We start from the raw sequence: 27,596 nt of genomic DNA on the forward strand, positions 1-27,596 counted from the left end.
ACTGGTGTTGAGTCACATTATGCCAGACTGCCCCCATTGTTTTTATTTTGATGTTGCATCGTACAGATGTTCAGTATTCATTTCTCAGCAATCGGCTTACCTTTCTGAACCCTTGCGCCTCATGGTTGTTAAAATCCCCATATAGAGAATGGTGACGTTTTCCGAGCATGCTGGCATTCCCGTTGGTTATGGTACTGCGGCCCAGGTTTGCCATGTTCACAGTGTCTGACGTTCCCTTCTCCTTTTCAGGCTTCTCTTGCTCGGGATGTTCTGGTCCAGCTGGAGGTTCAGGTTCACCCACACTGGAGGCAGTTATAGGGGAGAAGTGCTGCAAGGGTTCAGGGGGTTCCGGTCTGGTGCATAGGTCATGCATCGCTCCCTTTCACTGCACGCTGAGTAAAGCAGGGGGGTCAATACTGCCACAGAAGGAGCACATTAACTAGCAAGGCAACAGGAATGCAGTGTCGGAGTTTCATTCAAGGCTGAGATGATTACGACGGTCGATGCTGAGATACAGACTTAAGAAGCGTCAACCCGTTCTCATTTTAATCCTCCAACGTAAGTCGACGACGCAGAACAGAACAACGTGAAAAGCAATAGGGGTTCTTTTAAAACGAGTGACCCAACATAGGCTGACTGGAGTTTGAAGTAAAAGGATCAGCTCATACGCGATGCACATGCACAGCTTATTAGTTAAAGACTAACCTCCAGGAGTCACGTAGAAAAGCAAAAATGCACAGTCACAGTATGCGAGCGCTCAAGCTGGTGCTTATTCATAGAAAAGCAAGAACTGTATCACGTTGGAGTGCAATAGCTCTTCTCTTACACTGTAATGGTAAAATGTACAGGGCTTAGCAGTCAACCGTGCAGAATGTCCTTCAGAAACATAGAAACTCAGGTGGTGTTACGTTGCTTACTGGGGTTTATGTCCGCGTGAGACAATTTAGTCCAAGTCAGGATACGTGTGCGTTACTGAAAAAAAATTCGGTCCTAAGGATGCAGTTCTAAAGCTGTCTGAAACACCACGACATCTCTGTGCGCTCCCATTAGATGATGGTTCCTGCTGCTTCACAGGATCTTCACAGAATCTGTCAAAACATGCAGAATGCCTATTTAAACAAATGCTTTCTAAATAAGCTTCTCTATATTCATGTACGTTTGTACATTATGTATCCTTCCTCTCCTCCTCTCTCTCTCTCTCTCTCTCTCTCCCTCTTAAATGCTCCTCTTCTGGAATCATGCCACATCAGGAAGAATGGAGAATAAGACGGAGCAGTCCTCTGCTGCTTCACTGCTGCCTAATCCGTGCTCTCCGAGACTACATTATATCCGAGAGGATCACGAGAGGAAGAAAGCTCGGCTGAAACCTGGCTGAAAATGCCAGTGTGTGTTTGTGTATCTATATGATAAAGAGGGAGAATGGGGGTGGGATGGCTGCATTCAGCTCACCAATTGCAAGCAGGCAGGCTCTGCGTCACAGCCAATCACAACTGCGGAGAGAGCTGGTTTCCATGGAGATGACGCTGGAATGATGTTGGTGCCTATTGATTGCTGAAGAGGCAGCACGGTGGGCTATGGGACAGGCACACACGAGTGGACACACACACACATACACACACTCCGCAGACCTTACCGTTCAGAGACAATCTTGCTGATGACGTATGGAGACGTGATCGCTGAATATCGCCGCGGGAAGTGGACATAACAGGAAATTACATCATGTCATCAACCCCCAACAGACACATTACATCGCTTCACCAGGTTGTATACACACAAATAGAACTGCCACAAAAAATTCATAATAAAACACAGTTAAATAAACATCACAGACAAGTGTGTGTGTGTGTGAAATAAATGAAGTTTATTAGATCCCAAATGCTTCTCAAGGATTCTACCGAATCGCAGACACCATCCTGTTAATTACTTTCCCAAACACACTCCAAGAGTTTAATTTCAGAGATATTAACTCCGACTTGTGTTTATTCTTATCTCTAGTGAGGACTGTGTGAGAGCAGTCAGTGTAATATTATGGTTCATCACATAATCTTCTAGTACATGTTATGGCGATAAACTAAAACTAATTAATACATAAACTAATATTACATATTTATCTGTCGAGTAGGGTGTAACTCTTACGTCCAGGAGCTTTAAATGAGCTGTTAGCTAATACGTTACTCATATCAGGTCATAAACGCATCATCACTATGTACATTATTCTGCATTTTGGAACACATAATGGTTTATATCTACAAAATAAACATAAAAACAATCGAAAAATGAGATTCGAGGTGAAAAACCAGACGGTGTGGTATTAAAAACAGGTACTCGGCTGTATTCGTTACTAGCTCTGACCGCTAAATGAAATTAATCGATTTGTATACGCTGGCTTCTACATACACAAGAGTGACCTACTCAGCATTAAGTGTAACCAAATATGCTCAAGTGGTGGGCTTGCAAAGTGAATGAAATGCACAGAACAACTTTATCCAAGCGGTTGATTTGATTCAGTTGGGGTTTGAGTCAAAAGAACAGCTCCTGGTAGACCTTCATCCATCCACCCACTCTTCAGCGATCTATAGAAACGGTGGATGGAGGCCAATTTTCTTTAACCACACACCATGTACAGGCTAAAATAAAACAGGGGGGGGGGGGGGGACCCCAAAAATGTACACAGGACTGATCTGCAGTTGGACTGCTCATTTCCAATTATAATTATGATCAGATCATAAATTCCTTTTATCTGCTTTTCTATTACTGAAAGAAAGCAAGGTCTTCAATCAACATCGAACGGTTGCCTATGTATTGCTGCTCTTCTGCAGGAGGTAGAAAATGAGATGCAGAAATCATGTTTATAGCATCGACTGTGTCAGAAAGCAGCTTGAGCTGAGGTTAAGGCCATATCCTTCATCGTACTGAGTAATAGGACTGACCTGTAATGTGTTAGACTGGGGAACTAGAGGAGGGCTTAAGGACGAAGTCATTCCCGAGGATGAGGAGAAAGAACCTGAGATGTATATCACTTGGATGAGAGGCATTTTTGCATAGACATTTAAATTCATACTTATATAGAATTAAGGGCAGGCCACAATATTAATATGATTAGATTCAGAGGAGTTAGGTGAACTAAAAAGTATGAGAGGGCACGAAAGAAAAGTGAAGGACAGAGAAAATTAGATGCGTCTCAGACTGCATGGACAGACAGTTTATTTCAGGCTTGTCACTACAGTCTGAGTGATACGCCTTTATACCATGAGCAAAACCACCAGGACGGGTGCAGCTCCAAGTCTCAAAATATCGCTCCTGCCACTCTGCTTACTGAAAAGTTGGTGAATTTTGGTTCAGTGAGGCTTCTTGTGACTGATAACCTACTCCTTTTCTTTTGGAATCCCACATTCTTTGATTTGTACATCATTTTCTCAAATCCCAAATGTTGCTTCACAGCTGTCAGATAATTTTATCCTCAGCTACCTGGAGTCTCATTTATCAAGTGTCGTGAGCAGAACAAGTACTAAATTTGTGCATAAGAGCCACCTGTATGCACCAGAAAACGGGTGCTTATCGCACCTGCATACGTAGAGCTGTATGCAATGGCCATTGAAAATCCCACACATTCCGAATTGATGTGCTTGGACTTGGCCATTTGTATAAAGAAACGCCCTACGACTGTGGCCTTGTGATGCTGCTTGTTTCAGCTGACGTGGAACATACCAAAAGGTATTAGAAGATTAACTTTTACTGACAACGAAGTAAAGATACAGTGCATCCGGAAAGTATTCACAGCGCTTCACTTTTCCCACATTGTGTTATGTTACAGCCTTATTCCAAATGGATTAAATTCATTATTTTCCTCAAAATTCTACAAACAATTCCCCATAATGACAACGTGAAAGAAGTTTGTTTGAAATCTTTGCAAATTTATTAAAAATAAAAAAAAGAAAAGCACATGTACATAAGTATTCACAGACTTTGCTCAATACTTTGATGAAGCACCTTTTTCACCAATTACAGCCTCAAGTCTTTTTGAGTATGATGCTACAAGCTTGGCACAGCCATTTTCAGATCTCTCCAGAGATGTTCAATCGGGTTCAAGTCTGGGCTCTGGCTGGGCCACTCAAGGACATTCACCGACTTGTCCTATAGCCACTCCCTTGTTATCTTGTCTGTGTGCTTAGGCTCGTTGTCCTGTTGGACGATGAATCTTCCCCCCATTCTGAGGTCCAGAGCACTCTGGAGTAGGTTTTCATGAAGGATGTCTCTGTACATTGCTGCATTCATCTTTCTCTCGATCCTGACTAGTTTCCCAGTTCCTGCCGCTGAAAAACATCCCCACAGCATGATACTGCCACCACCATGCTTCACTGTAGTTATGGTATTGGCCAGGTGATGAGTGGTGCCTGGTTTCCTCCGGACATGACGCTTGCCATTCAGGCCAAAGAGTTCAATCTTTGTCTTGGTCTTGGTCTGAGTCCTTCAGGTGCCTTTTGGCAAACTCCAGGTGAGCTGTCATGTGCCTTTTACTGAGGAGTGGCTTCTGTCTGGCCACTCTACCATGCCGGCCTGATTGCTGGAGTGCTGCAGAGATGGTTGTTCTTCTGGAAGTTTCTCCTCTCTCCACAGAGACACGCTGGAGCTCTGTCAGAGTGACCATCGGGTTTTTGGTCACCTCCCTAACTAAGGCCCATCTCCACTGATCGCTCAGTTTGGCCGGGCGGCCAGCTCTAGAAAGAGTCCTGCTGGTTCCAGATTTCTTCCATTTACGGATGATGGAGGCCACTGTACTCATTGGGACCTTCAATGCTGCAGAAATGTTTCTGTACCCTTCCCCAGATGTGTGCCTTGATACAATCCTGTCTCGGAGGTCTACAGACAATTCCTTGGACTTCATGGTTTGGTTTGTTCTCTGACATGCATTGTTAACTGTGGGACCGTATATAGACAGGTGTGTGCCTTTCCAAATCATGTCCAATCAACTGAATTTACCACAGGTGGACTCCAATCAAGTTGTAGAAACATCTCAAGGATGATCAGTGGAAACAGGATGCACCTGAGCTCAATTCTGAGTGTCATGGCAAAGGCTGTGAATATGTACATATGCTTTTTTTTGTTTTTCATTTTTAATAAATTTGCAAAGATTTCAGACAAACTTCTTTCGCGTTGTCATTATGGGGTATTGTTTGTAGAATTTTGAGGAAAATAATGAATTTAATCCACTTTGGAATAAGGCTGTAACACAACAAAATGTGGGAAAAGTGAAGCGCTGTGAATACGTTCTGGATACTGTACGGTTGGGCAAAGTAGAGGAAAGTAAAAACTGTTTATTTTAACTACTTCAGTAGTTTATCTAACCCTTTCATGCACAAATTACTAAAAAAAAAAATATATAGAAAGATTCTTTAGATGTTTTGTGTTACTTAAAATTACATTATACGAATTTTGACTTTCTTTAAATATAACAAGTTATAAAGTTTATAACAAGGATTGTCCATTTGTTGAAATATCATAAGTAAAAACAAGAGATACATTATACCTGGAATTTAAAAAAAAAAAAAAAAGTTTATAAATGGCAAACATGTATAACATATATATATATATATATATATATATATATATATATATATATATATATATATATATATATATATATATAACAAACTCAGGAGGAAATCTTATATTTTCTTTACCTTAAGCTGACACTTCATAAATGTGGACAAATGCAGGAAATGGCTAATAAATAAATGATGATGACTTAAATGACTTAAAATCTATATTCCAGGAATATGTGTGCTCATTCTATTTCCCCAGTTACATTTAGAGACTCAAAAAACATTTCTGCCTCTAGTGTTGGAAATGTAATGTATTGCAGTGTGAGCGATATAAATGAAGCTAAGACATGTCATTATTCAACTCGCAGTTGGTTGGGAAACGCCAGTCTCCAATTACTCTCTGAAATGTACCCGTAGCTAAAAGCCCTAGAACAGAGATCAACTAAAAATGCAGTGCGCAAACAAAATTGACGGATGATCCACTCCTCAGTCTCAGCATAGAATTTCCACTGGTGCTAAAAAACACATTCCTTCCCTCCGCAAAGCTCCATGTGCCAAATCTTCAAACAGAGTATAATCCCAATCAATCTCTAAATGTGCCTTTTATACGAATTTTACTTTACATTCTGTCTGTCATCTGTCTGCATCTTGTGAGCACTGAAATCAGTAATTACACTCTCCATTATGCTGATGTAATAGACAGTATGTGAAATAAAAGCTCTGCATAGTTAATTTACCAGTTATTACACTTTTCTACCCTATGTTCATGCGTATGCATGGTCAGGACTGTGTGGAAATATAGGCACGTACTCACATATAAGCAAAACTCGATAAATCCCATTTAATGCATAGAAGCACGGTTTACACACTACACTATATGTAGGCATGGTTGATAAATGAGGTCCATGGTTTCCATATCCCATCCAATTTCCATCCAATCACTTAGGACAATGCTAACTTTTGCTTAACAGAGCAATTAAATCTCACAACCTAACAAGGTACATGAATTTCCATCACTATATGCAGTATTGTAACGGTTTAACGTGAAACATAGCTGGGAATTTTCTCATGTGCAAGCAAACTGTCTGATCGATGTTCTTTGCATTATGTCTCCAGCTCACATTCAGATTATACCTATCCCAGAAAACCGCTGGAACATTCATGTACTGGGTTGGTATGCAATGGTACACAATACTGGCAAGTCTGTGTTTTGACTGGATGAGGACTGAAATGGAAATTGAAACAGCGTGACATACTTCCAGGTGAAACATCATATTTGGGCTGGAAGGACCTTTGTTTTATTCATCAGAATTTGATTGGCTTATGAAAAGTGCATGTGCCAAAACAAACATGGAGTCTAGATGTGAAACTGCAGGTACGGTAACAGGAAAGAGCCATGGCTGCCCTTACTCTGTTTGAGACCTCGCCAATAACAAAGGTCTATTTGGAGCACTTTTAGGAGGAAATTTAGCATGAATAACTACTTACCCAGCCATAAGTATTGCTTATGTCCCCCTGTCTAAGGATAGCCAAACCCATTCGAGTTGGTGAGTGGATTTGATACGTTCATGCAAATGTGCATTATTTTAAGATGTTTAGCAATTAATAAACAACCCATGAATAGAAACGATTTTGAATTATTTGCATATAGGAAATATATGTGCATACTCTAGATTGACATTTAGGATTGAAATATTATGCACATCTTTATAAATGAGGCCCACATTCTTACTCAGTACCTTTTCAGGAGATAAATAAACCATCACATGCCAAATTTCCTGAAAGATCTAGTCAGGAAGTAAGGTGAGGAATGTGACCTCCAAAGCATGAACAGAAATCAAACTATGAATCATAAATACTGCCTTGTTTTCAGTTTACCACTCATACCAAGCTTTCAGCAGCTCCGTTATATTTCTTTCCTTCAAGGACAGGAGCAATAAAAAAGGACTAAAGACTGCGAAACAAAGGAAGACAGCAAACAGTGACTTGAATTAGACAGAAGCAGTTTTCTGCCAAAAGAAAAAGCCTGTATGATAAAAGAGAGAAGAATCTTTGACTGCCAAAAAAAAAGGCAAGAAAAATACTAGGTTCAGAGGCATGCAATGCAAATTTCAGTGCACTTCAAAGAACCAGCTAATCTCATACATGCTCTGACATACAATTTTGGCAATATCATAGTAAGAACCCCCCCTCCCCCACCAGAAATGCTGTATTTTTTTCAAAGGCAATACACTAAACCCCTATTTAAAAGATTATGTGATTTTTCCCAAGGAGAAGCTGCAATAATGTAATTGTGGGCAAGCGCCATGTCTCCAAAAAGCAGGAAAGGAAAACATTCATCTTCAAGTAGTAGTTATAGTTTCTGCTTTTGTGCACAAAGGAGGAAACGATTTGTGAAATTGCTTCAAAATACGGATCAAATTTGGGTTTAATCAATAATTGAACACTTCTTCAACCACTGCCTCATGCCAAGTTTTGGAGATGATAGAGGGAGGGGGCTCCCAGGCATGACCTAGTTATGCCACCATTCGCACCATCTCCCCAAAATAAAAAGACACTCCCAAGTCCTGACAAACCAAACACTAGAGGGATTGAGACTTCAAATGGATCCTGAATAATGCTTCCCAGTATGCAAAACACCTCGACAGACAAGACAACTACATCTGCCTGCCTCAATCTGACACAACTCAGACGGGAATTTGTGATGTGAGGTAAACAAACCAAGCTGAATGGAACTTTAAGGCAATTATAGTCAATCAAAAGAGAAAGGCGGGGGAAAAAGAGAACAACTTTTATACAGATTAACATTTTAGTTGCACACCTTCTTAATAGAATAATAGATTTGAGACAACAAAAACGCTATCAATAAAAACAAAAAAAGAGAGAGACTGCAGACACAAAGTTAGTCAAGATCCTTTACTATGCCATGACAGTTTTGCAGTGTGTAGTAAAAGTCTCCTCCAGGATGAAACTCTTGAATCTGGATGGCTATAGATTAACATGGGACGATTTTTCTAACAGCTTTCTATGATCACATCATTGGATTAAGAATGTATTTACTGTATATGCGACAGAAAAGGGAGATCACTATTTCAGATCCCAACGGTGCTACAGCTATTCACGGCCTGGGAGTCCAAGAGAGCAAAATTGGCTGTGCTCTCTGGGTCGAAGGGATGGTGTTATTCTTTCCCTGTCAATCAGAGAGACACTAATCAATCAGAGACGCCTGTGAGCTCATGTATGCGGAAAAGGGCGGATAGCAGTTTCCCATGAGTGTGTTCTGGTGCTTTGTAATGTAGCATGATCAGCAGTTTGAAAACAGATGTGATGGCTGGTTTTACGTGTCTCATGCTAACCTTTACTTTCCACAGTTGGTAACTGGTAACTGTAGGCTGATAGGGGAGAGCTAATTAGTGGGTGGGAACTTGCAAACAACCAAATTGAAGGGGGGGGGGTCATATAACTAAAGTATATGTGAAATGGCTCCATATTAATTTCTGTAGCTATTACTAGGATGGCTAATTTAATCAGCACGAGGGATTGCGTACTTTCTTCTGATTACCTTTATTTTCTTTTTCCTTCTAATGTGCTTCCAGTCAAGCCCATTAAAACAACAACTACATTTTTTACAGACTCCTACAGAACTATTGATTTTATAGAACAATGTCAAATGACCAGGTAGCCCCGGTAAGAAATTAAATTAGCCCAGATTCCCATGTAAAATGAATCACATCCAAATAGAGCTAATGAGGGCTAAACTGTGCACTTCGGCTTTCTAAACTGAAACACTGATCGCTCTTTCTTCCTTCTTTTCACTTTCTTTCTCGTACACGGGCAAAATGCCACACTGTATTTTCATCTCCTCCTGAGATCGTAGCATCAGAATGGTGCATTTTAACATCGCAGCTCAGCAGCAGGCCACATTTCAGTCAAGATTAAAGAGAACACATTAATACTCAATCCACACCAAGCTCCACATCCAAGCACATCACAAGAACTTTCATCACTGAACGTTCACATATTTTAAAAACCGTGTGAAAAGATGCATGCACATAAACTAAAAGCTGGAGCCGTCCTTCATTCACTGAAGGTGTGTAAAAAATGAAGTCTTAACTTAAAAACACAAACGTGACAAATCCATCTGACAGCACAGCTGCGGCACAAGTCTATGACGCCTCCATTACCCATTCTGACAGCTATACCAGATGCCACCTAACACACACACACACACACACACACACACACACACACACACACACACACACACAAATAATACACTGACTACTGCTACATGACCATCAGTAATATAATAATAAGAGATTACTGGTTCACCCTCAAAAATCATATTTCATATATGAACTTGAGTAATGGATTAATCAAGCAATCATATTTTAAACTAGGTAATAAATTAGTAACATACTACAACAAAACTCAGACATTTCAAATCAAATCATACCAAATCGCCCAGCCTTAAACTGATCATCTTTAGCCTGACTCAAATTTTATGTTATATTGTGAATCCATGCTGCTGTCACTTCCGGCATTGTAGCAGTATATCCAAGTAAATCCAAGGGTGCCAATACTTTCATCTTCGTGAAAACGGAGACGGTGTATTTCAGATCATGTTAAAACACACACACAAAAAATACAAGCAGTCACTTCTTTCTGTGGCTGAATCTCAAATACCGTATTGAGAATATACTGTAGTGTACTATGAATATAGACTCTACAACAACACTTAAGTTATACCATATGTAGAAGTGAGCAGATATATTAAATATATGGAAGTCAATGAGGTCGTTGCCTAATCTGAAGAGATCAGGACAAATAACAAATGAACGTGAATCATTTAAAATGAGGATTTTTGCCTCCTTGTGATTTTCTGCTTGTAAGAGACTTTTTAAAATATAATTTTTTACTTCCCATGGTTTATACACTGATTTTTACAATTATGAAGATGTTTAATGTTGCATAATAAAAAATACTGTGATGTTTCTGTTATTAAACTAATTATGTTAAGTAAAGCAAAAATAACCATGCACATTAATGCACTGATTAACATTAGTCAACTCAATATACTAAGTACCCAATTACTCGTTTTAATGTGTTTTTGTTTATTTGACTACAAAATTGCTTAAAAAGCCCCTCATTAGTCTGTAGTGTGTTTTGTGGTGTGAACTGCTTCAGGTTTTTTTGTTTTTTTTAAAAAACTCCTGTGATATTTCTTCATGTGCAATGAATAGCCTGAATATTGTGGTAGAATTCAGTTGCTTTATATTACTTTATCCCATTATATGGCCCAAAACAAATAATAATCAGATTACTAGTGTAGATGCAAAGGCACTGACTTTAATGGGTCATAATCATTATTATGCATGTACAACAATGGGTGAAGCAATCAGAGCTGATGTGTTAGACAATATGACTATTAATGAGCTGAAAACTTCATGTACTCTAGTCTTCTGTAACAACAGATACAGCCTGGTGCGATCCCACTGCCTTCTATAACAAAGCACTCACTCAGTACGTTTACATGGACAACATCCATCCGTCTTCTATAGCGCTTTATCCTTTTCAGGGTCACGGGGAAACCTGGAGCCTATCCCAGGGAGCATCGGGGCACAATCACATCACAGGGCACAATCACATACACATTCACACACCCATTCATACACCACGGACACTTTCCGCCAATCAGCCTATGTCTTTGGACTGGGGAGGAAACCGGAGTACCCGGAGGAAACCCCCACAGCACAGGGAGAACATGCAAACTCCACACACACAGGGCCACGGTGGTAATCGAACCCCGACCCTGGAGGTGTGAGGCGAACGTGCTAACCACTAAGACACCGTGCGCCCCAACATGGACAGCAATAATCCGATATTAACCCGATTAAGACGATACTCTGATTAAGTAAACACAAGTCGAATTAAGACGTGTAGAGTATTCCTGTTTTAGTCGCATTATCGATGTGCATTACAGACATGTGAACACCTTAATCACAATATTGTCTTATTCAGAATAAGGTCAATAATTAGATTATTGCTGCCCATGTAAACATCGCAAGTCTCACATCATTAGCGGTCTATAAACCAAAACATTTCTACATTATTTTCAGCATAAAGCACCATTTTTCACCAGTTCTCTCTCGGAAATCATTTAAAATGTCTGTTGTTGTGTCTTCATTAAAACGGTGATGAAAAACTCAATCCATCAACGGCACAAGGGCCAGAAAAGCTTGAGGGTAGAAACAGGAGATGACCTGCTACATAATTGCTACTGAATTAAGTTTTCTTTCCTACTATGGGATTAACACCAGGTGCTTGAGGTGGTTTTCTGAGTTTTGGCCAATAAAACAACAATACTTTCACTAGCTTGTAAAGCCTATTTACATCCTAGCCATTATAAAGACTTATTTTAACTGGAACTGCCCTACTTACAAGTAACAATAGCGCCTGGTGAAAGAGAGCTGTGTCTAGGAAATAATTCCTCCATATTCAGAGAGTCATTGTTAAAGTATGATTTATTCACTTTTCCTTCTTTTTTTCTTCTTTTTAATTCTGGTGAATCTTAATTCCTACGTCTTGTTGCTATTCAAAAATATCTATTTTTATATGAAAAAAATCTGAATAACAAACCAATAGCAAAAACATTATAGCTTATTCTTTTTAGGATTAACAGTGAAAGCACTGGAGTTTAACCTTATTATATTATGTATAGTTGGCATCTCTAAAAATTCTCTTTGAAAACAATAATAAAATTTAAAATTGATTAAAATGGCCTGTTTGCAGATTACAGACCAGCGGAAGTGTGTTTGAGCTCACATATTGATGTTGGACTGATTATCCATAGTTTTACAATTGCGTCTTTCCTCTCAATTTTCTGTCAGGTTACCTTATGTTAGCTATCTAACTAGCATTAGCAGCGAAGGAGTGAAATATTGCAGTGAAATATTTATTATACGGCTTAAAAATCCTGTCAGAAATCTTGTCAGGTTAGCTCATGTTAGCTAGCTGGCTAGCTTTAGGAGTGAAGATTAGGAATTATGAGTTTTATTTTAAAATCCTGTCAGAAAATTTGTCAGGTTAGCTCATGTTAGCTAGCTGATTACTGTTAGCAGTGAAACAGTCTAAAATCCTATCATAAATCATGCCATGTTAGCTCATGTTAGTTAGGTGATTATTCATGTGCAGACAACTTTCTTTGCTGAGACAGAAGTGCCTGGTATAGTTAATTATTCCTATATACGGCTTTGACTAGAAGTAATCATTCTGCCTAAAATAAACCCAGATATACATTATTTTCTATTCCATTTTACATATCTCTTATTTGAATACCTGATGTGTGAATGAATACTTGGTGGAGTTTGGTTATGAGGAACTTTCCATCAGTAGTTGGTGCTTACAAACCACCAATTTTTCTCTCTCCTAAGTTCCACAGTGAAACTATACTTTCAATAGTTTATTACTGTTTATGTCAATAAAAAAGCCAAGAGAAACTGGTCTTTGATGATGCTAACAATATCCACCATCTTTTAAAGGGCTACACTATGGACCAGAGGTGCATGTGTTTTTCAAAGCACCAAATTTATGGCTTGGGACTGAACTAGCGACACAGGGGTGCAGTCTGCCGTCTTTTCCAGAACAATGACATGGCTTGTTATTCCTTGGCCCGTATGCTCTGCCAGTGATGAATTATTCAACAATACGAGCAAAGAGGTAGAACAGCACCAACACACGAATGCTCTGGACTCCACATACATATGTCTAGGGTAACTGATTAAAATATCTAAGGACCGCTTCTTTAGAGGTTTATGATCTCCTTTAGATCAAGCGCACATCCCCACATCCCTTTCCTCCATTCATTTTCAGCTGTTTTTATTATAATACCAGAAGCACTCCAACATATATCTTAATTTTTGGGCTGCATGGTGCTATTTTGTGCTGCAATGACAACTAGGTGATGGAGCGGAGACATCTATTCAAGTTGATGTGGTCAGCAAGTGGAAACTCAGCAGGTCAAACTAGAGCTACGGAAGGCATTTCTGTTTTTGGGTACAGAAACTCAAGGTAACAGAGTGCACTGGGAATACATGAAGTCTCTTTCTTCACTAAGCTAAAAATACCTACCAGCTGCCATTACAAAATGTTCTTTGATTAATCCCACGAAAATGGGATATGGGTGTTATTGCTACCACGTTCTGGCTCCATGCTTTGTTTCCACTGTGTTTTTTTTTTTTTTTTTTAAAGTTTAATTGGAAATGGAATCTACCGATGCACCAGTCTATCAGGTTTCATGAACAGCACAAAAACTCCCCACACACAGCATCTCACAGCAAGACACGCTCTTGTTGCTAAGTAACCAGCCTTTCAAAAAAAAAAAAAGAAGAAAAACCAGGCAGAATACCAGAACTCACCGTGTCTTCCATGTTGTCCTCTGAACATCTGGAAGGAGACAACTTTTCCAGAGATGGATCAGAACTCTGGAGTTCCCAACCCACATCAGGTAAAGTCTCAGAAAAATCCCCCTTGTTGCTCTTTTCTTCCACTGGCGAAGAACCGAGGGGGCTTTTCCCAGAATCCTCCTTTTCAGATGAGCTTTCCAACCCCTGTTTGCTCTTTTTCATAGGTGGACGGTTCTGAGAATCTGGGTAGTAATGTGTGACGAATTGCTTTCTCTCCTTGAAGGACTCAGGGATATCCTGGCTCTTAGAGTTCTTTGACCTCCACTTAGCTGGCCCTTTTGTAACTTTGTCCTTCTTGTCTTCTACCGCTAGTAAAGGATGCCCATGTACTTCTAGCAAATGGCATAGGAAGTAGCTCTTCTCCACCTCCACTTCCTCCAAGAGGCGCTGCAGAAGCCCGGCCTGCTCCTTGTCTGCCTCCCCATGGAGAGTCTTCAGCAGCTCCTCCAGTTTACGGTATGTTGCCCCATTGCCTTTACACCCTGAGTCAATTCCTGCCCACTTCTTGCCTGCTTTCGTTGTCCTGCCTGGTCTTATGATGCCATCAATCTCGTCGGCCAGCCTTTGGCGCAGTTCACCAGCTTGCTTGAGGTTATCGTGGCCAAGGTGCTGGTGCTCCAACCAGGTCCAGGGCAGCTCCAGGGCCTTTTCCTTCTCACATCCAGGACCAAGAACAGGTTGGGATGGAGTTTCAAGCCTGCTGTGGCAAGGCGAGACTTTCTTGGACTCCTTTTTCGAAAGTGAAGGACTCCTTGATTTTTTGAAGAAGAGATATTGGTGGTTACTGTCAGCTTCATCCTTGCCCATAGTGATATGATGTTATTTTCATGAAGGTAGAAGAGACGGAGATAAAAAAAGGCCTGGTCAGGCCCGGGTAGAAGGCATGCGCTAGGGAAGGATGAATGGTGAAGACATGCAACGGTGAAGAAATGCATTCATGCAGGATATCGGCATTCACGAGCATGCATTGAAAAATCTACTCCGAACGGCCACTGAAATGAGGAAAGATGAGCACAGGTGAGAATGCCATGCAGAAATGAAGTTGATTAAATGAATTGAGACAATACAATCAGGAGGTCAGCTGAGGTTTTACAGAGAATGTCAGAGTATTCTCAGTGAGTAAAAGTGACTAACCACACTTCCTGTAACTGAAAAAGTCATTACTGAAAAGAGGCCAGGAAGCTGTTTCCATTCTTTCTGCTTTAGCAAGCAGTAATGTTCACACTAATGGTCTCAGTTAGACTCTGTAACTGGGACCAACACCCAGCATGCAGTGATTATCAGTACTTTTATTAAACTGACAAACTATCCAACAAATCGCTGCGTTTTAAAGCATCCCTGAACATGGAATTCAAATGTTTATTCAAATGATTACTTGTTATTTTAATGTCCACAAAACTACTAAACTACAACTTTTACCCTCATTAATAACATCAGGACCTATGTATATGAATGATTTTTGTTCTGTGATAACAAATTGGACCAAAACATGAAACTATACATCCGAGATGAGTTAAAACTTTTAAAATGTGTCTTTCATTATTATTATTCTATTCTATCACCAAAATGTGAATTTTACATCATATTTGAACTTGATCCTTATCACTGAAGTAGATTTAATTAAATTAGTCATAAAAAGTAGAACTTTTCAGATGTAAACAACTCATATTCAGTTGCCTCTGTCATTCCCTCTAATCTGCTATTCAGCCCGTTATACGGCAGATCAAACGTTTATTTCTCCTACCCGTATTCATACAAGCCCCGCCTCCTATTTGATGATTGGCTAGAATTAACTCATTGTCCAATAGACGATCTGTTTGGGAGGATAAACTCGGAGTCAAACCTACACCCGAAGCGGGATTTGTTGGAATTGTCAGGATATAGTCGGAATACGGGTAGGACAAAAACAACGTTGAGGTTTCCACGACTCTTTAAATGTACAACGCCAGAGTTCAGACGCAGCCTGTGTACAGTTTAGTAGCTATCAGCATGCAGGTACATGCCTTCTTTTTAGTTAGTAGTTTTCGCAGGTGGTGTTTGTTGAGTTTTAATGCATTTCCAGCTAAAAGATGAGCACGGAACAAACGCTTACCTCTGACACAAAAGTCCAGCAGCTCCTTAAATTATTCCCGGGGGTTTAACTGGCCGCAGATTAAGGGTTTATATCAATGCACACAAACCCGGATAAGACGTACAGAGACGAAGCAGCGTCATGTTTGTGTGTATTTTGTTTTCCTTGCACAATCCCGGACTGAATCCACTAGAGCACCAGTTGCTTCCAGCTCAAGCCAAACGTCCGGCTCCTGAAAAACCCTCAACCTGAAAGCGGCTCGTTACCGAGCAGAGGAGAGCAGAGGGGCATTAATGAGACTACAGTGACCTCTAGTGGTGATAGCCAGGTACTGCATAGCCACGCGCCGCATTATTATTTCATTAATTTATCCGGGAGTAGTTTTATTTTAGAGCGATATGTTGTGTAAATAGTGAATAGACTCTGGGAGCACTTCACAAAAGTGGTATTATATGTAGGTAAGTAAATTAGTAAATAAGTAGGTAGGTAAGTAACTAATTAAATGGGTAAGTAAGTAGGTGGGCAAGTAACTGAGTAAGTAAGCAGTTGGGTAAGTAGGTGGATAGATAGAAAAATAAGTAAAAAAGGTAAGCAAGCAAGTAAGTAAGTACATAAATAGGTAAGTAAATGAGTAGGTACAGTGCTGTGAAAAAGTGTTTACAACAGCAAAGGACCCTACAGACCTCTCTTGCATCAATAAAGGACTGCTTGTGACTCCACTATCAGAAAGACACTGGGCAAAAATGGCATCCATGGAAGAGTGGTGAGGTGAAAACCGCTGCTAACCCAGAACGACATTAAGGCTCATCTGAATTTTGCCAAAAGATCCTTAAACCTTTTGGGAGAATGTTTTGTAGACTGATGAGTCGAAAATGGAACCGTTTGGAAGCCAGGTGCCCTGTTTTACACAGAATTCCATAAAAAGATCATCATAGCCACGGTCAAGCATGGTGGTGTGATGGCAGTGTAAGGGGATGCTTTCTGCTTCAGGGCCTGGGCAACTTGTAGTAATTGAGGGAGAAATGAATTCTGCTCTCCACCAGAAAATCCTAAAGGAGAATCTCCGGTCTTCAGTCCGTAAATCGAAACACAAGTGCAACTGGATTATGCAGCAAGACAATGATCCAAAGTATAGGAGTAAATCCTAGTACTGGAAGGAAGTGAAAGACTGATCTCCAGTTATTGCAAGTGTTTAGTTGTGGTTATTGATGCTAAAGGTGGCATAACCAGAGTTTAGGTTTTTGATTTTTTTTTTTTTTTTTTTGGCGGGGGGGGGTTCACATTGATAGGTGTTGGATAACTTTTTTTTGCTTCAATAAAATAAAAAAATAAGTTAATACTGTATTGTGTGTTTACTCAGGTTGCCATTTTTAGATCTAAAACTATATAGTATGAGATATACACAAAAACAAAAGAAATCAGGCAAATATGTTTTCACAGCACTGTAATTAGGTAGATAAGTAAGCAAATACGTAGATAGCTAAATAAGTAAGTAAGTAGGTACTTAATTATGCTAGCAACAATCAAACAAACAAACAAATAAATGAGATTGTGGTTTCAAACCACAGAGATTTTAAGTAATAGTCACTTCATTAACTTGCTTGAAATGGAAATGCCCTACAACTTTAGCTTGAATCTGTCATCATAAGACTGTCATAACCACGTCATACGTATTTTATGAGCAATCCCGTGTGTAAGTTTATTATACTAGGAAACATATTCTCGGAGCACATGCAGAGCTGCAATATTGTTGACAAACTAGCGGTGAAATAGTAAGTGAGTACGAAAGCAAATATATTATTTTCTGTAGCTATCAAAAATTACCATGTGACAGACTGTCATGACATCAAACATTATGATGGCAACAGTTATTGGTAATGGAATCGTGACATATCATGAGCTTGAAAAGTCAGGGTAACTCATGACACATTTATGACATGATGTCACATGATACAAGTCAAATGTTAAACTTTATAGTTCAGTCTTTGAGAAGAATTCGGAATACAATCACTTCACTCTTAATTCTAGTGAAATCCTTTTAGCATGTAAGTGTGAAAACAGAATTCTCAGCTATTAAATTAGTTTGAATAAGGAATGTTTAATAATAAAGGAATGTATAAACTTTAAATGCACTCTTTCTTCATAACTTATAGCCCAGACTATACGGATGGCAAAAAAATTATAAGATAAGATAAGATAAACTTTATTGATCCCACACTGGGGAAATTCCCTTGTTACAGCAGCTCAATTACACAAGAAACAGCTAGGAAACAATACACATTAAATAGGAATAGAATTGAAAAAAATGTCTAAAAAATATATTTACAATAGGAATAGAAAAATAAGAATAATAGTAGTAAAATATAATAATAATGGTCATATGTACACTATGAACATCTCAATGTATGTACAGATTAATACAAATATGAATATATACAGATGAGTAACACCTTGTTTATATACATAAATGGATAAAAGGGCACAAGAATCATGTCTGAAGTGTTACTTCCAAACTATTTTCACTGTTTTCTACACTGACCTTTTTAACTGAATGTTGCAATTCCATTTTTGCACTCCATTGTGGATTATGTCCTACATACAACTGCCCTCTCGGCAATACACATATTACCGAATTCAGTAGGGAACACTAGTCTCACATGAGGAAAACTTTTTGCGTCATAGGTGCCCCAGATTCTCCTGGGATGGATTTGTCAAGAGACATAGAGAGACATAAATCAGTTGACTGAGGTGTTTCATTTACACTGGCTTCAAGAATGTGGCACCTATTCTGAGCTAAGCTAGAAGAAGAAATGTACATAATAATAGGATGCTTAGAATGAGAGAATTCTTCTGACTGAATGATTCAGGCTGGCAGCTTGCCCATTTTGATCCATTCTACATTACATTTACATTTACATTTATTCACTTAGCAGACGCTTTTATCCAAAGCGACTTACAAATGAGAAAGATACAGGCATTGTAATTAATAAGGAAAATACAAACGTAAAAGTAGTTTAAAGTTGTCTGATGTTTTCTTCTTCTTGGGTTTAACCAAACGTAACCATGTCTAAAGGATTATTCCATCAACAAATGGAACCTTTTGTACCTGGAAGAGAGAGAAGATAAAACCCAGGGGCTTCTAACATTTTTTATTCTAACAAAGTTTATTCATTAATCTATGTATGAAAAAGCAAAACAACAGCCCATTTATGTTTTCTCACAGGTTTTATAATGCATTTACTTCACACTATATCTTGCTGCAGTACCACAAAGTGCAGTTTTGAATCAATACTTATGAAAAAAAAAAAGAAAGATAAATGAATTAAAGTAGAAATATCTGATAATAAATCCTACTTCAACTTAATGCTTGGCATTACACGAAATGTAATAGAATAACTTTGCAAAGAACAACCAACATTCTATATAGAGACTTGTATGGTGAATGCTCCACATAATCTAAGCCTAATAATGAAGTGGTTAGCATGTTTGCCTCACTCCTTTGGGGATGGGGGCTTGAATCCCGGCTCTGCCCTGTGTGTGCGGAGCCTGCATGCACTCCCTGTGCTTCAGGGGTTTCCTCCAGGTACCCTGGTTTCCTCCTTCTGTCCAAAGACATGCGTTGTAGGTTGATCGGCATTTCCAAATGGTCTGTAGTGTGTGATTGTGCCCAAGAAGAGAAAGTGGAACAGAGAAAGAAAAAGATCCAGTCATCCTTCTCTCTCTCCAGACTGCTGGAATTATGGGAGAAAAGGGCTGAGATGGATGGACAGAAAGGTGCCACAATTTATAGCATGCACATGGATGATCCAGAAATTGTACATTTTTTTGATCACAAAAGTAGACATCTACTTTGCAGTTGTGGTTGTTATAATAACAGTCAAATGTAGGAGAGCTGATCTTGACTTTGTCAGCTGTCAAACCATATGCCGTTATCTAAGTTCCTCATCGTCTTTAAGATTCTAAAAAATGTTGTACCTCAACAGCTAAGCTGATACATGCATAGGAAGCATATGCATGAAAACTTTCAGTCGATATGGAATGTGTACTGATTAAGGTAGTAAATCACGTATTACTGGCCTCTGATCAGGGTCGTGTCTACTTGTTTGTATTACTTGGGCATAGTGCTGCTTCAATAATCGTTTAAACAGACATTTTTTTTGTTGGGCTTAAAGTAATGGTTCTTTCCTGGCTCTGGTCTTATCTGACCATCATTTATTGGTTTGTAAATGTTTATGGAGGCTTCTCTATCTGTACAAAATAAATATTTAGTGTTCCACAAGGCTTTGTTCTAGGGCCACTGGTTTTTCTTTTCTTATATGCTCTAGGTACAGTTATTCATAAACATGGCTTTGGCTTCAGTTCAACATTGAGAGACTCAAGAAAGGTGTGTAGCTATTTCAGTGTTTGATGGCTTGCATGTGAAGCCAAGGGAGAGTTGCAGTAGTCTAATCTTAAGATGACACGGGCAAGTCCCTGAGTGGCCTCCACAGAAAAGACCAAATTCCTCTTTGGTGCTGTAAAGAAGAAAGCTACATGTCTTAGTCTGGTTAGCAATTAAAAAAGGTCTTGCAGGGATGAATTTCTAGGGAAGAACAGTGTGTTTCACATTCAATTCAATTCAATTTTATTTATTTGTATAGCAGTTTTAACAATGGACATTGTCTCAAAGCAGCTTTACAGAAATATATAAGCACCAGATGCAGATTTTAAGTGTGTGAATTTATCCCTAATGAGCGAGCCGGTTGCGACGGTGGTGAGGAAAAACTCCCTAAGATGATATGAGGAAGAAACCTTGTGTGTAAATATGTGATGAGATCTTTTCCTGTGACACACTGAAGAAATGACACTGTGCTACAATGTAAAGTAGTGAGTGTACAGCTTGTGTAACAGTGTAAATTTGCCGTCCCCTCAAAATAACTCAACACACAGACATTAATGTCTAAACCGCTGGCAACAAAAGTGCTGGCAAAAAAACATGCTCTGCTTCAGTATGTCACAGTACATGTTGGCATTCATGGTTCCCTCAATGAACTGTAGCTCCCCAGTGCCGTCAGCATTCATGCAGCCCCAGACCATGACACTACCACCACCATGCTTGACTGTAGGCAAGACACACTCGTCTTTGTACTCCTCACCTGGTTGCCGCCACACACGCTTGACATCATCTGAACCAAATAAGTTTAACTTGGTCTCCTCAGACCACAGGACATGGTTCCAGTAATCCATGTCATTAGTCTGCTTGTCTTCAGCAAACTGTTTGTGGGCTTTCTTGTGCATCATCTTTAGAAGAGGCTTCCTTCTGGGACGACAGCCATGCAGACCAATTTGATGCAGTGTGCGGCGTATGGTCTGAGGACTGACAGGCTGACCCCCACCCCTTCAACCTCTGGCTAACTGGGCCCAATTTGGACATTTTCACTTAGGGGTGTACTCACTTTTGTTTCCAGCGGTTTAGACATTAATGGCTGTGTGTTATTTTGAGTTATTTTGAGCGGACGGCAAATGTACACTGTTACACAAGCTGTACACTCTCTACTTTACACTGTAGCAAAGTGTCATTTCTTCAGTGTCGTGACAGGAAAAGATATCATCAGATATTTACTAAAATGTGAGGGGTGCACTCACTTTGGTGAGATACTGTATATATATGTGTGTGTGTGTGTGTGTGTGTATATATATATATATATATATATATATATATATATATATATATATATAATTTCATTAATAGGACATCTATTTTTAAAAAAAAAACCATTCAATTCAGTACGGGTCATTTTGACCCCCTTTATGCATTCGTGAAGGGTTTTTTTGGTTCATGCATTGTAAGGTTAAATATCAGAAATCTAAGAGGTGTGCGTTATAGCTGACATCTAGATGAACACTGTACACTTGGTTGTGTGACTGTAAGTCATTCCCTTCAAATGCTGTTGAAGTTAGAACCGTGTTTAACAATGTCGTGTGTAACTTTACAGACGGTCCATTAATTTCCGCGAATATCGAATATCGAACGTCACACCGACTGCAGCTCAGCACGTCACACTTTTTTAAAATTAAATAAACAAATATAAACATCGCGAGATTACCAAAAAAAAAGTGCACTTATTTGAGAATGTTACGCCACGGCCAGCAGAGGGCACTGCGGTACGGCCGCTGACTGGTCACGTGACTCTTTTGTTTTCGTTCACTTCCCACTTGGACACTGAGTTAAGTTTGAGCATGTCTCTGATTTGCCCCAGGTGTTAATGTTTTAGTTTAATTAGGTTTGTTATTTAAACCCCCCGTGTGACTGCGCACATCGCGCAGTATTATAGTTGGTTTGGTTCGTCAAGGAAGTCTAACGGTATATGCTAAGGTGTAGCATGCTAGCGGTCGTAGCTAGGAGACCAGAGTGTGTATAGTCAGTAGAGACCGCGCTCCCTGTGTTTGTTTATCTGTTCATTTGTTTCTTGTTTAAATAATAAAGAGTGTGACCTGCACCTGCATCCGCCTCCAGTCCCGTTCCGTGACAGAGAAAGCTATGGCCTTGATGAGTTTAGATGGCTGGTATTTGAGAAAGCTATGGGCTTGATGAGTTTAGATGGCTGGTATTTGAGAAAGCTATGGGCTTGATGAGTTTAGATGGCTGGTATTTGAGAAAGCTATGGGCTTGATGAGTTTAGATGGCTGGTACACAAAATAAAACATGATGTATAAAAGGAATATTTTGATGTTTCAGGCCAGTAGGCGAAATGTGGCGCATCGCCATGGCAACACGCAACGCTCTCGTGCCAGCGTCGCCTCTGCGCATGCGCACTGACCGTTATATCTGACCGTTATATCTGCTCCTGAATACCGAGAACGCAGAGTTCACGATGAAGTGGTTTTACAGCAGGAGAACACGGTCATTAGGCATTATCTAAACTTTAGGTATTAATGACATGTGTTTGTGTGACGACTGAACGTGTTCTAAATTCTCATATAATACGTGCTGCAGGCTGGAGAGATGGATGACCCGTGCAAGGAGGGCAAACTCCTCTCATCTTTTTTTACCAAGCTGTGCGGGACCATAAACCTGTGTGTATGTTGGAGGACATCCGCAAAATGGAGATATTTCACTGGGAAGAAGACACCCAGCTACGGACATACTGTCCTTCCGAAGCACTTCTGTATGCCATGGAGTACGACCACAGAGCTTATGCACGATATCTGCTGAATCAGTTCCCAGACAGCGCTCTAGCCAGGCCAGGGGAGTATTTCTGCTGCTCTTCATCAACTGCTCCACACCTGGCCATGGCTGTCTGCTATGACAGGATGGACATCATGGCTCTCATTCTTCAGGTGGCACATAGAATGCCCACTCTGCGCTCATACATGAACCGAGGTGGATGTGGCCAAATGGAGGACTGCAAAACTCCACTTCATCTAGCATGTGAGCTATCACGCTCAGACGCCGTCATGATGTTATTGGGAAATGGGGCTTCACCGCAAGCTGAGGACCACAAGGGTATGACACCGCTGGATCTCATCCTTGAGCAGCTTTGGACCTCCAAAGTGAACACAGGTGCCAGGAAGCTGTGCCTTGAGAACCTGCTCATGTTCATGCCTGAGGTGCGGTTCAAAATGAAGAGCTCACTAGAAAAGGATCCGCAGTGCTGGTCTAAAATTCTGGGAGAGGAACAGTTTAACTACCTCGTCGGGAGGATTCCAGGAAGGCTCTTTCTCATAGCAAAGAATCCTGTCTCAGCTGCCACCAGAAGAATTTCCAAAAAGTCTGGACAAACTACCCATTCCGGCTTCTCTGAAACCCCTAACTCAGCCCTTAATGCAGTCCTAACAGAGGCCTGACAGTCCCACTGAAACATACCGGGAAACTGCTTGGAGTCCGTTTTGTTTTGTTTCTAATTTATATCAATATATCTTTTAGGCATCCGAAAAGAAGTCAGTGTGTATCTCCATTTCTCGATCTGTTATCTGTAGTGTTCTTTGCTTCTCAGTATGTCTGTAAGCTTGCAGAGTTGACGGAGAGTGCTTGAGAGATTGAAAGAGTAAATAATGGAATCAATAAATGTGTGAATTACATTTTTCGAGGCCACAGCTTTTGGCATCACTGTATTATTCCATATATTATTCTGTCAAGGATGGTGGATATATAATAAGAATTGGAAATGACTTGAATATGGCTAAAAGACACTAACGTGCATATCCATACACTAGGGCTGGACAATATGGCCAAAATGTATATCATGATATATTTCTTAATTTCAGTCGATACGATATAATGCCGATATCGATATGAACAATATAAATCCTCAGAAAAACTGCCTTCTCCTATAAAACTATATAATAATTTAGAAATGAAAATGGCATAAATAAATGAACGTTCACCTTTTATTTGAATTTAACTTTCATACAAACAAGAAATGTGAAATCACCGTCAAATAAACAAAAGGTTGGCGTAAACCTTTATGATGCCTCATCTTCTGACTCTTAGAATATTCTATCGGGTGGAACTGCTTCAGATGGTGGAACAGATTTGACGTGTTCCTGCTGCTAGTCGGCACCGCTCTCCGACACATTTTGCAGCGCACTGAAACCTGAAGTTTATCAGAGCTTAGATAGCCCAACCACTTCCATACCACAGAATTAGTCTTTCCTCTCTTATCGACTACTTCGTCTGCTTTCTCTTCACTTGTGGAAGCTCGCTCAATCGCATTTGTATCACGGTCAGGGGTACTCATATAGCGAAAACTTGCCGTGTTGGAGCTTAGCTTAACACTGCCGAGTACTGGCTGCGTGCCTGTGGTTTACGTCATCACGCACGTAGCTAATTGTGTTCTGCTCATTCTCCTCGGCTTGAATACAACAAACTGATTCCTGCGCCCTGAACGTCAGTCAGTGACAAATGTTTTAATGTATATCGAAATATCGGAAATGTGTTTAAAAATCATATCACCAATATTGAAAAAAATTATATCGCGATATATATTGATAGTGAATTATTGTCCAGGCCTACCATACACATATACTGTATGCTAATCAGTGTCGTGTTGTACAATAACTGAGAGTTTAGATTAAGATACTGATCTGGTCTCAAAGGAGTATCAAACTATTCTCTACGTATTGTAGCGTTACTGATTACCAAAGATAATAATTTTATGGTAATAACAGAAAAAAAATGATTTCCTTGACACTGGCGAAATTGTTTACTGGACACTGGCATAAACAAAACAAATTGTTTACTCGATACAGGCAACGGAAACCAAAGGTAGAGGTGAATCATTGTGTGAACATTGTCTCAAAGCAGTTTTATAGAAACATATATGTCGTTGGACAGGTTACAGATTTGAAGTGTGTGAATTTATCCCTATTGTGCGAGCCGATGGCGACGGCGGTGAGGGAAATCTCCCTGAGATGATATGAGGAAGAAACCTTGAGAGGAACCAGACTCAGAAGGGAACCCATCCTCATCTGGGTAACAACGGATAGTGTGAAAGTAAAGGAAAGTTCATTATGGTTTTAAAGTCTGTTTGTTGAACTAGTCCACTGTTCACTATAGGAGACCTATAGGAGATGCATAAGGCAATGGAAGAGTTGTCCTTTTGTGGTAATGCTTCTAGCTTTTCTCCTACAGGGCGTTCTTCATGAAGTGGAGATGGATGACTTCGTCTACAAATAGTGCAAGTAGCCCTCTTTCTGCAATTTTTTGCAACATGTCCGACTCTGAGGCACCCAAAGCACATATTGTTGCTAATGACAAATTTTTTCTTTTCCTCTAGAGGCATCGCTGCAAACCTTTCACATTTATAAATAAAGTGATTTTGTTGACAGCACACACAATCTATTTGTCTTTTGGTTTGAGTGGCAGGAGAGTTGGTTGTAGAACTTCCTGATGCACTTGAGTCCTTTGAAGTGAAGCTTGATCTTTGAAACACCTTTGTTGACGTTGCTAGAGTGCTGGCTTTGAGACGCTTCTGTTCCTTTCCATTTTTCTCATCTGCTTGTTTTAATGCAAAAACAGAAGAAACTGGATTGCAAGCAACACGTGCCTCTTCGGCTACAAAGTCTGAGAACTCCTTAAAGGCAGGATATGGCTTCCCTTCATCTAGTGCTTTAGTGACGTACCGGTTCCAGCGGGTTGTTGCCCAGTCAGGAAGTTTTTGTAACAACTTTTGATTTTCTTGACAATCATCTAAAACCTTTAGACCATGAACGTAAGGCATTGCATTCTTGCAGGAGATGAGGAAATCACTAAATTCCCTTAATTTCAGCGATTCCTTTGGTCCAATCTTGGGCCAGCTACTCAGCTTCCCCCTGAATGCTCTTTGAACTATGAAGGGGTGACCATAACGTTTGTTAAGGGCATCCCAAGCCTGTGTGTAGGCTTCCTCATCACTTCTATAAAATGTTCCTTCTAACACAGAAAGTGCTTCTCCACTGATGTATTTTTTCAAGTAATATAGCCTATGAGCTGTCTTTGTGCAACTTGTTTCGATTAAGGCCTTGAAGCAGGTACGCCATTCAGTGAATTTAAGTGGATCTCCTGTAAACATGAACGGCTCTGGTGCTGGAAGTCTAGTCATTGCCAGGGATTCTTTTAATGCTTGAACTAGCGAGGCTTCATTTGATTTTGGTTCTATTTTGCTTTCAGAACAAAAAGGGATTGGAAGGTCTTTGGGATTCTGGGTGCATGGAGTACTGTTATGCTGCACTGGAAGCTGACTTGGAGACAAAGTGAAGATTTCTCTAGTTTCTCCTATTTCAGCATTCAACTTTAATTCCTCTTCAGCATATACATTGTATTCAGCTTCCATAGCTTCAAGATTCCTTTGTTCTTCCATCAGTTTTAACTTCTCTTGCTGAGCTAGCACCTCTTTTCTTTGTGCAGATATTTCCCTTTCCCTGTTAAGTTCAGCACGTTCCGATGCCAAGCGTGCCGCTGCCTCTGCTTTCTTTACTGACACTTGACTATCTTGCACACTACCCACTCCAGCTCTTGACACAGTTGACTCATAAATTGACCTTGCGTCTTCTCTCTGGAGTAATTTTGAAAGAGTTTCCTTAACAGCTTCTGCATTAAACTCTTTATCAGCGTCTGCGTAACGCACTTTCAGAAGTGTAGTTATTTCAGAAGTCACTGATGTGCAGATATCCATTCTCCTTCGTATATCTTGGGCTGGTGTGGTCAGTGCACGTAAGCTCTTATATTCCTGCTTTAATTCTGACTCATACTTTTCCAAGGTTCTTATCATTTCGCCTAAGTCTGATATACAACATGAACTTTCTTTCCTTTTTTGTGCTCTCCTGTTTAATGAGCTCAAGCATCTTTTCTGTTGGGTGTTTTTCTCTTTCTGACCGCCTGACTGCTTGTTCAGCGCCAGGTGTTGGCTCATGGAGCCCTATCCTATGTATTTGGAGATCTTTATTAATTTCAGCTAACCGTTCTTCAATTCTTTGTTTCTCTGAGGTTTCAAGTTCAGTTTCTAATTCCTTCTCTAATTCTGTTTTCTCGTTTTCTAGAGCCTGTAGTACTCCTTC

At 40.0% G+C, this 27,596-nt stretch overlaps 1 protein-coding gene and 1 pseudogene across 9 annotated transcripts in view; one reads left to right on the forward strand and one right to left on the reverse strand.

Moving 5' to 3' along the window:
• The window catches only part of LOC108260062 (RIMS-binding protein 2), a 141,093-nt gene that overhangs the window by 102,361 nt on the left and 11,136 nt on the right, over positions 1–27,596 (reverse strand). For 6 of the 9 annotated variants that reach the window (XM_053676842.1, XM_053676843.1, XM_053676846.1 and 3 more), the window contains exons 1-2: positions 16,101–16,780; positions 13,961–14,759 (exon numbers count right to left, since the gene is read on the reverse strand). In XM_053676842.1, the coding sequence (XP_053532817.1) occupies positions 13,961–14,170 (210 nt within the window). In that variant the 5' untranslated portion in view covers positions 14,171–14,759; positions 16,101–16,780. Of the gene's footprint in view, positions 1–13,960; positions 14,760–16,100; positions 16,782–27,596 lie in introns of those variants that run through there. The other 3 variants (XM_053676845.1, XM_053676848.1, XM_053676841.1) reach the window with 3 other exon arrangements.
• LOC108260066 (ankyrin repeat domain-containing protein 9-like) lies at positions 22,223–24,140 on the forward strand (annotated as a pseudogene).

The sequence above is a fragment of the Ictalurus punctatus genome, chromosome 28 (assembly GCF_001660625.3).
Source record: "Ictalurus punctatus breed USDA103 chromosome 28, Coco_2.0, whole genome shotgun sequence".
NCBI lineage: Eukaryota > Metazoa > Chordata > Actinopteri > Siluriformes > Ictaluridae > Ictalurus > Ictalurus punctatus.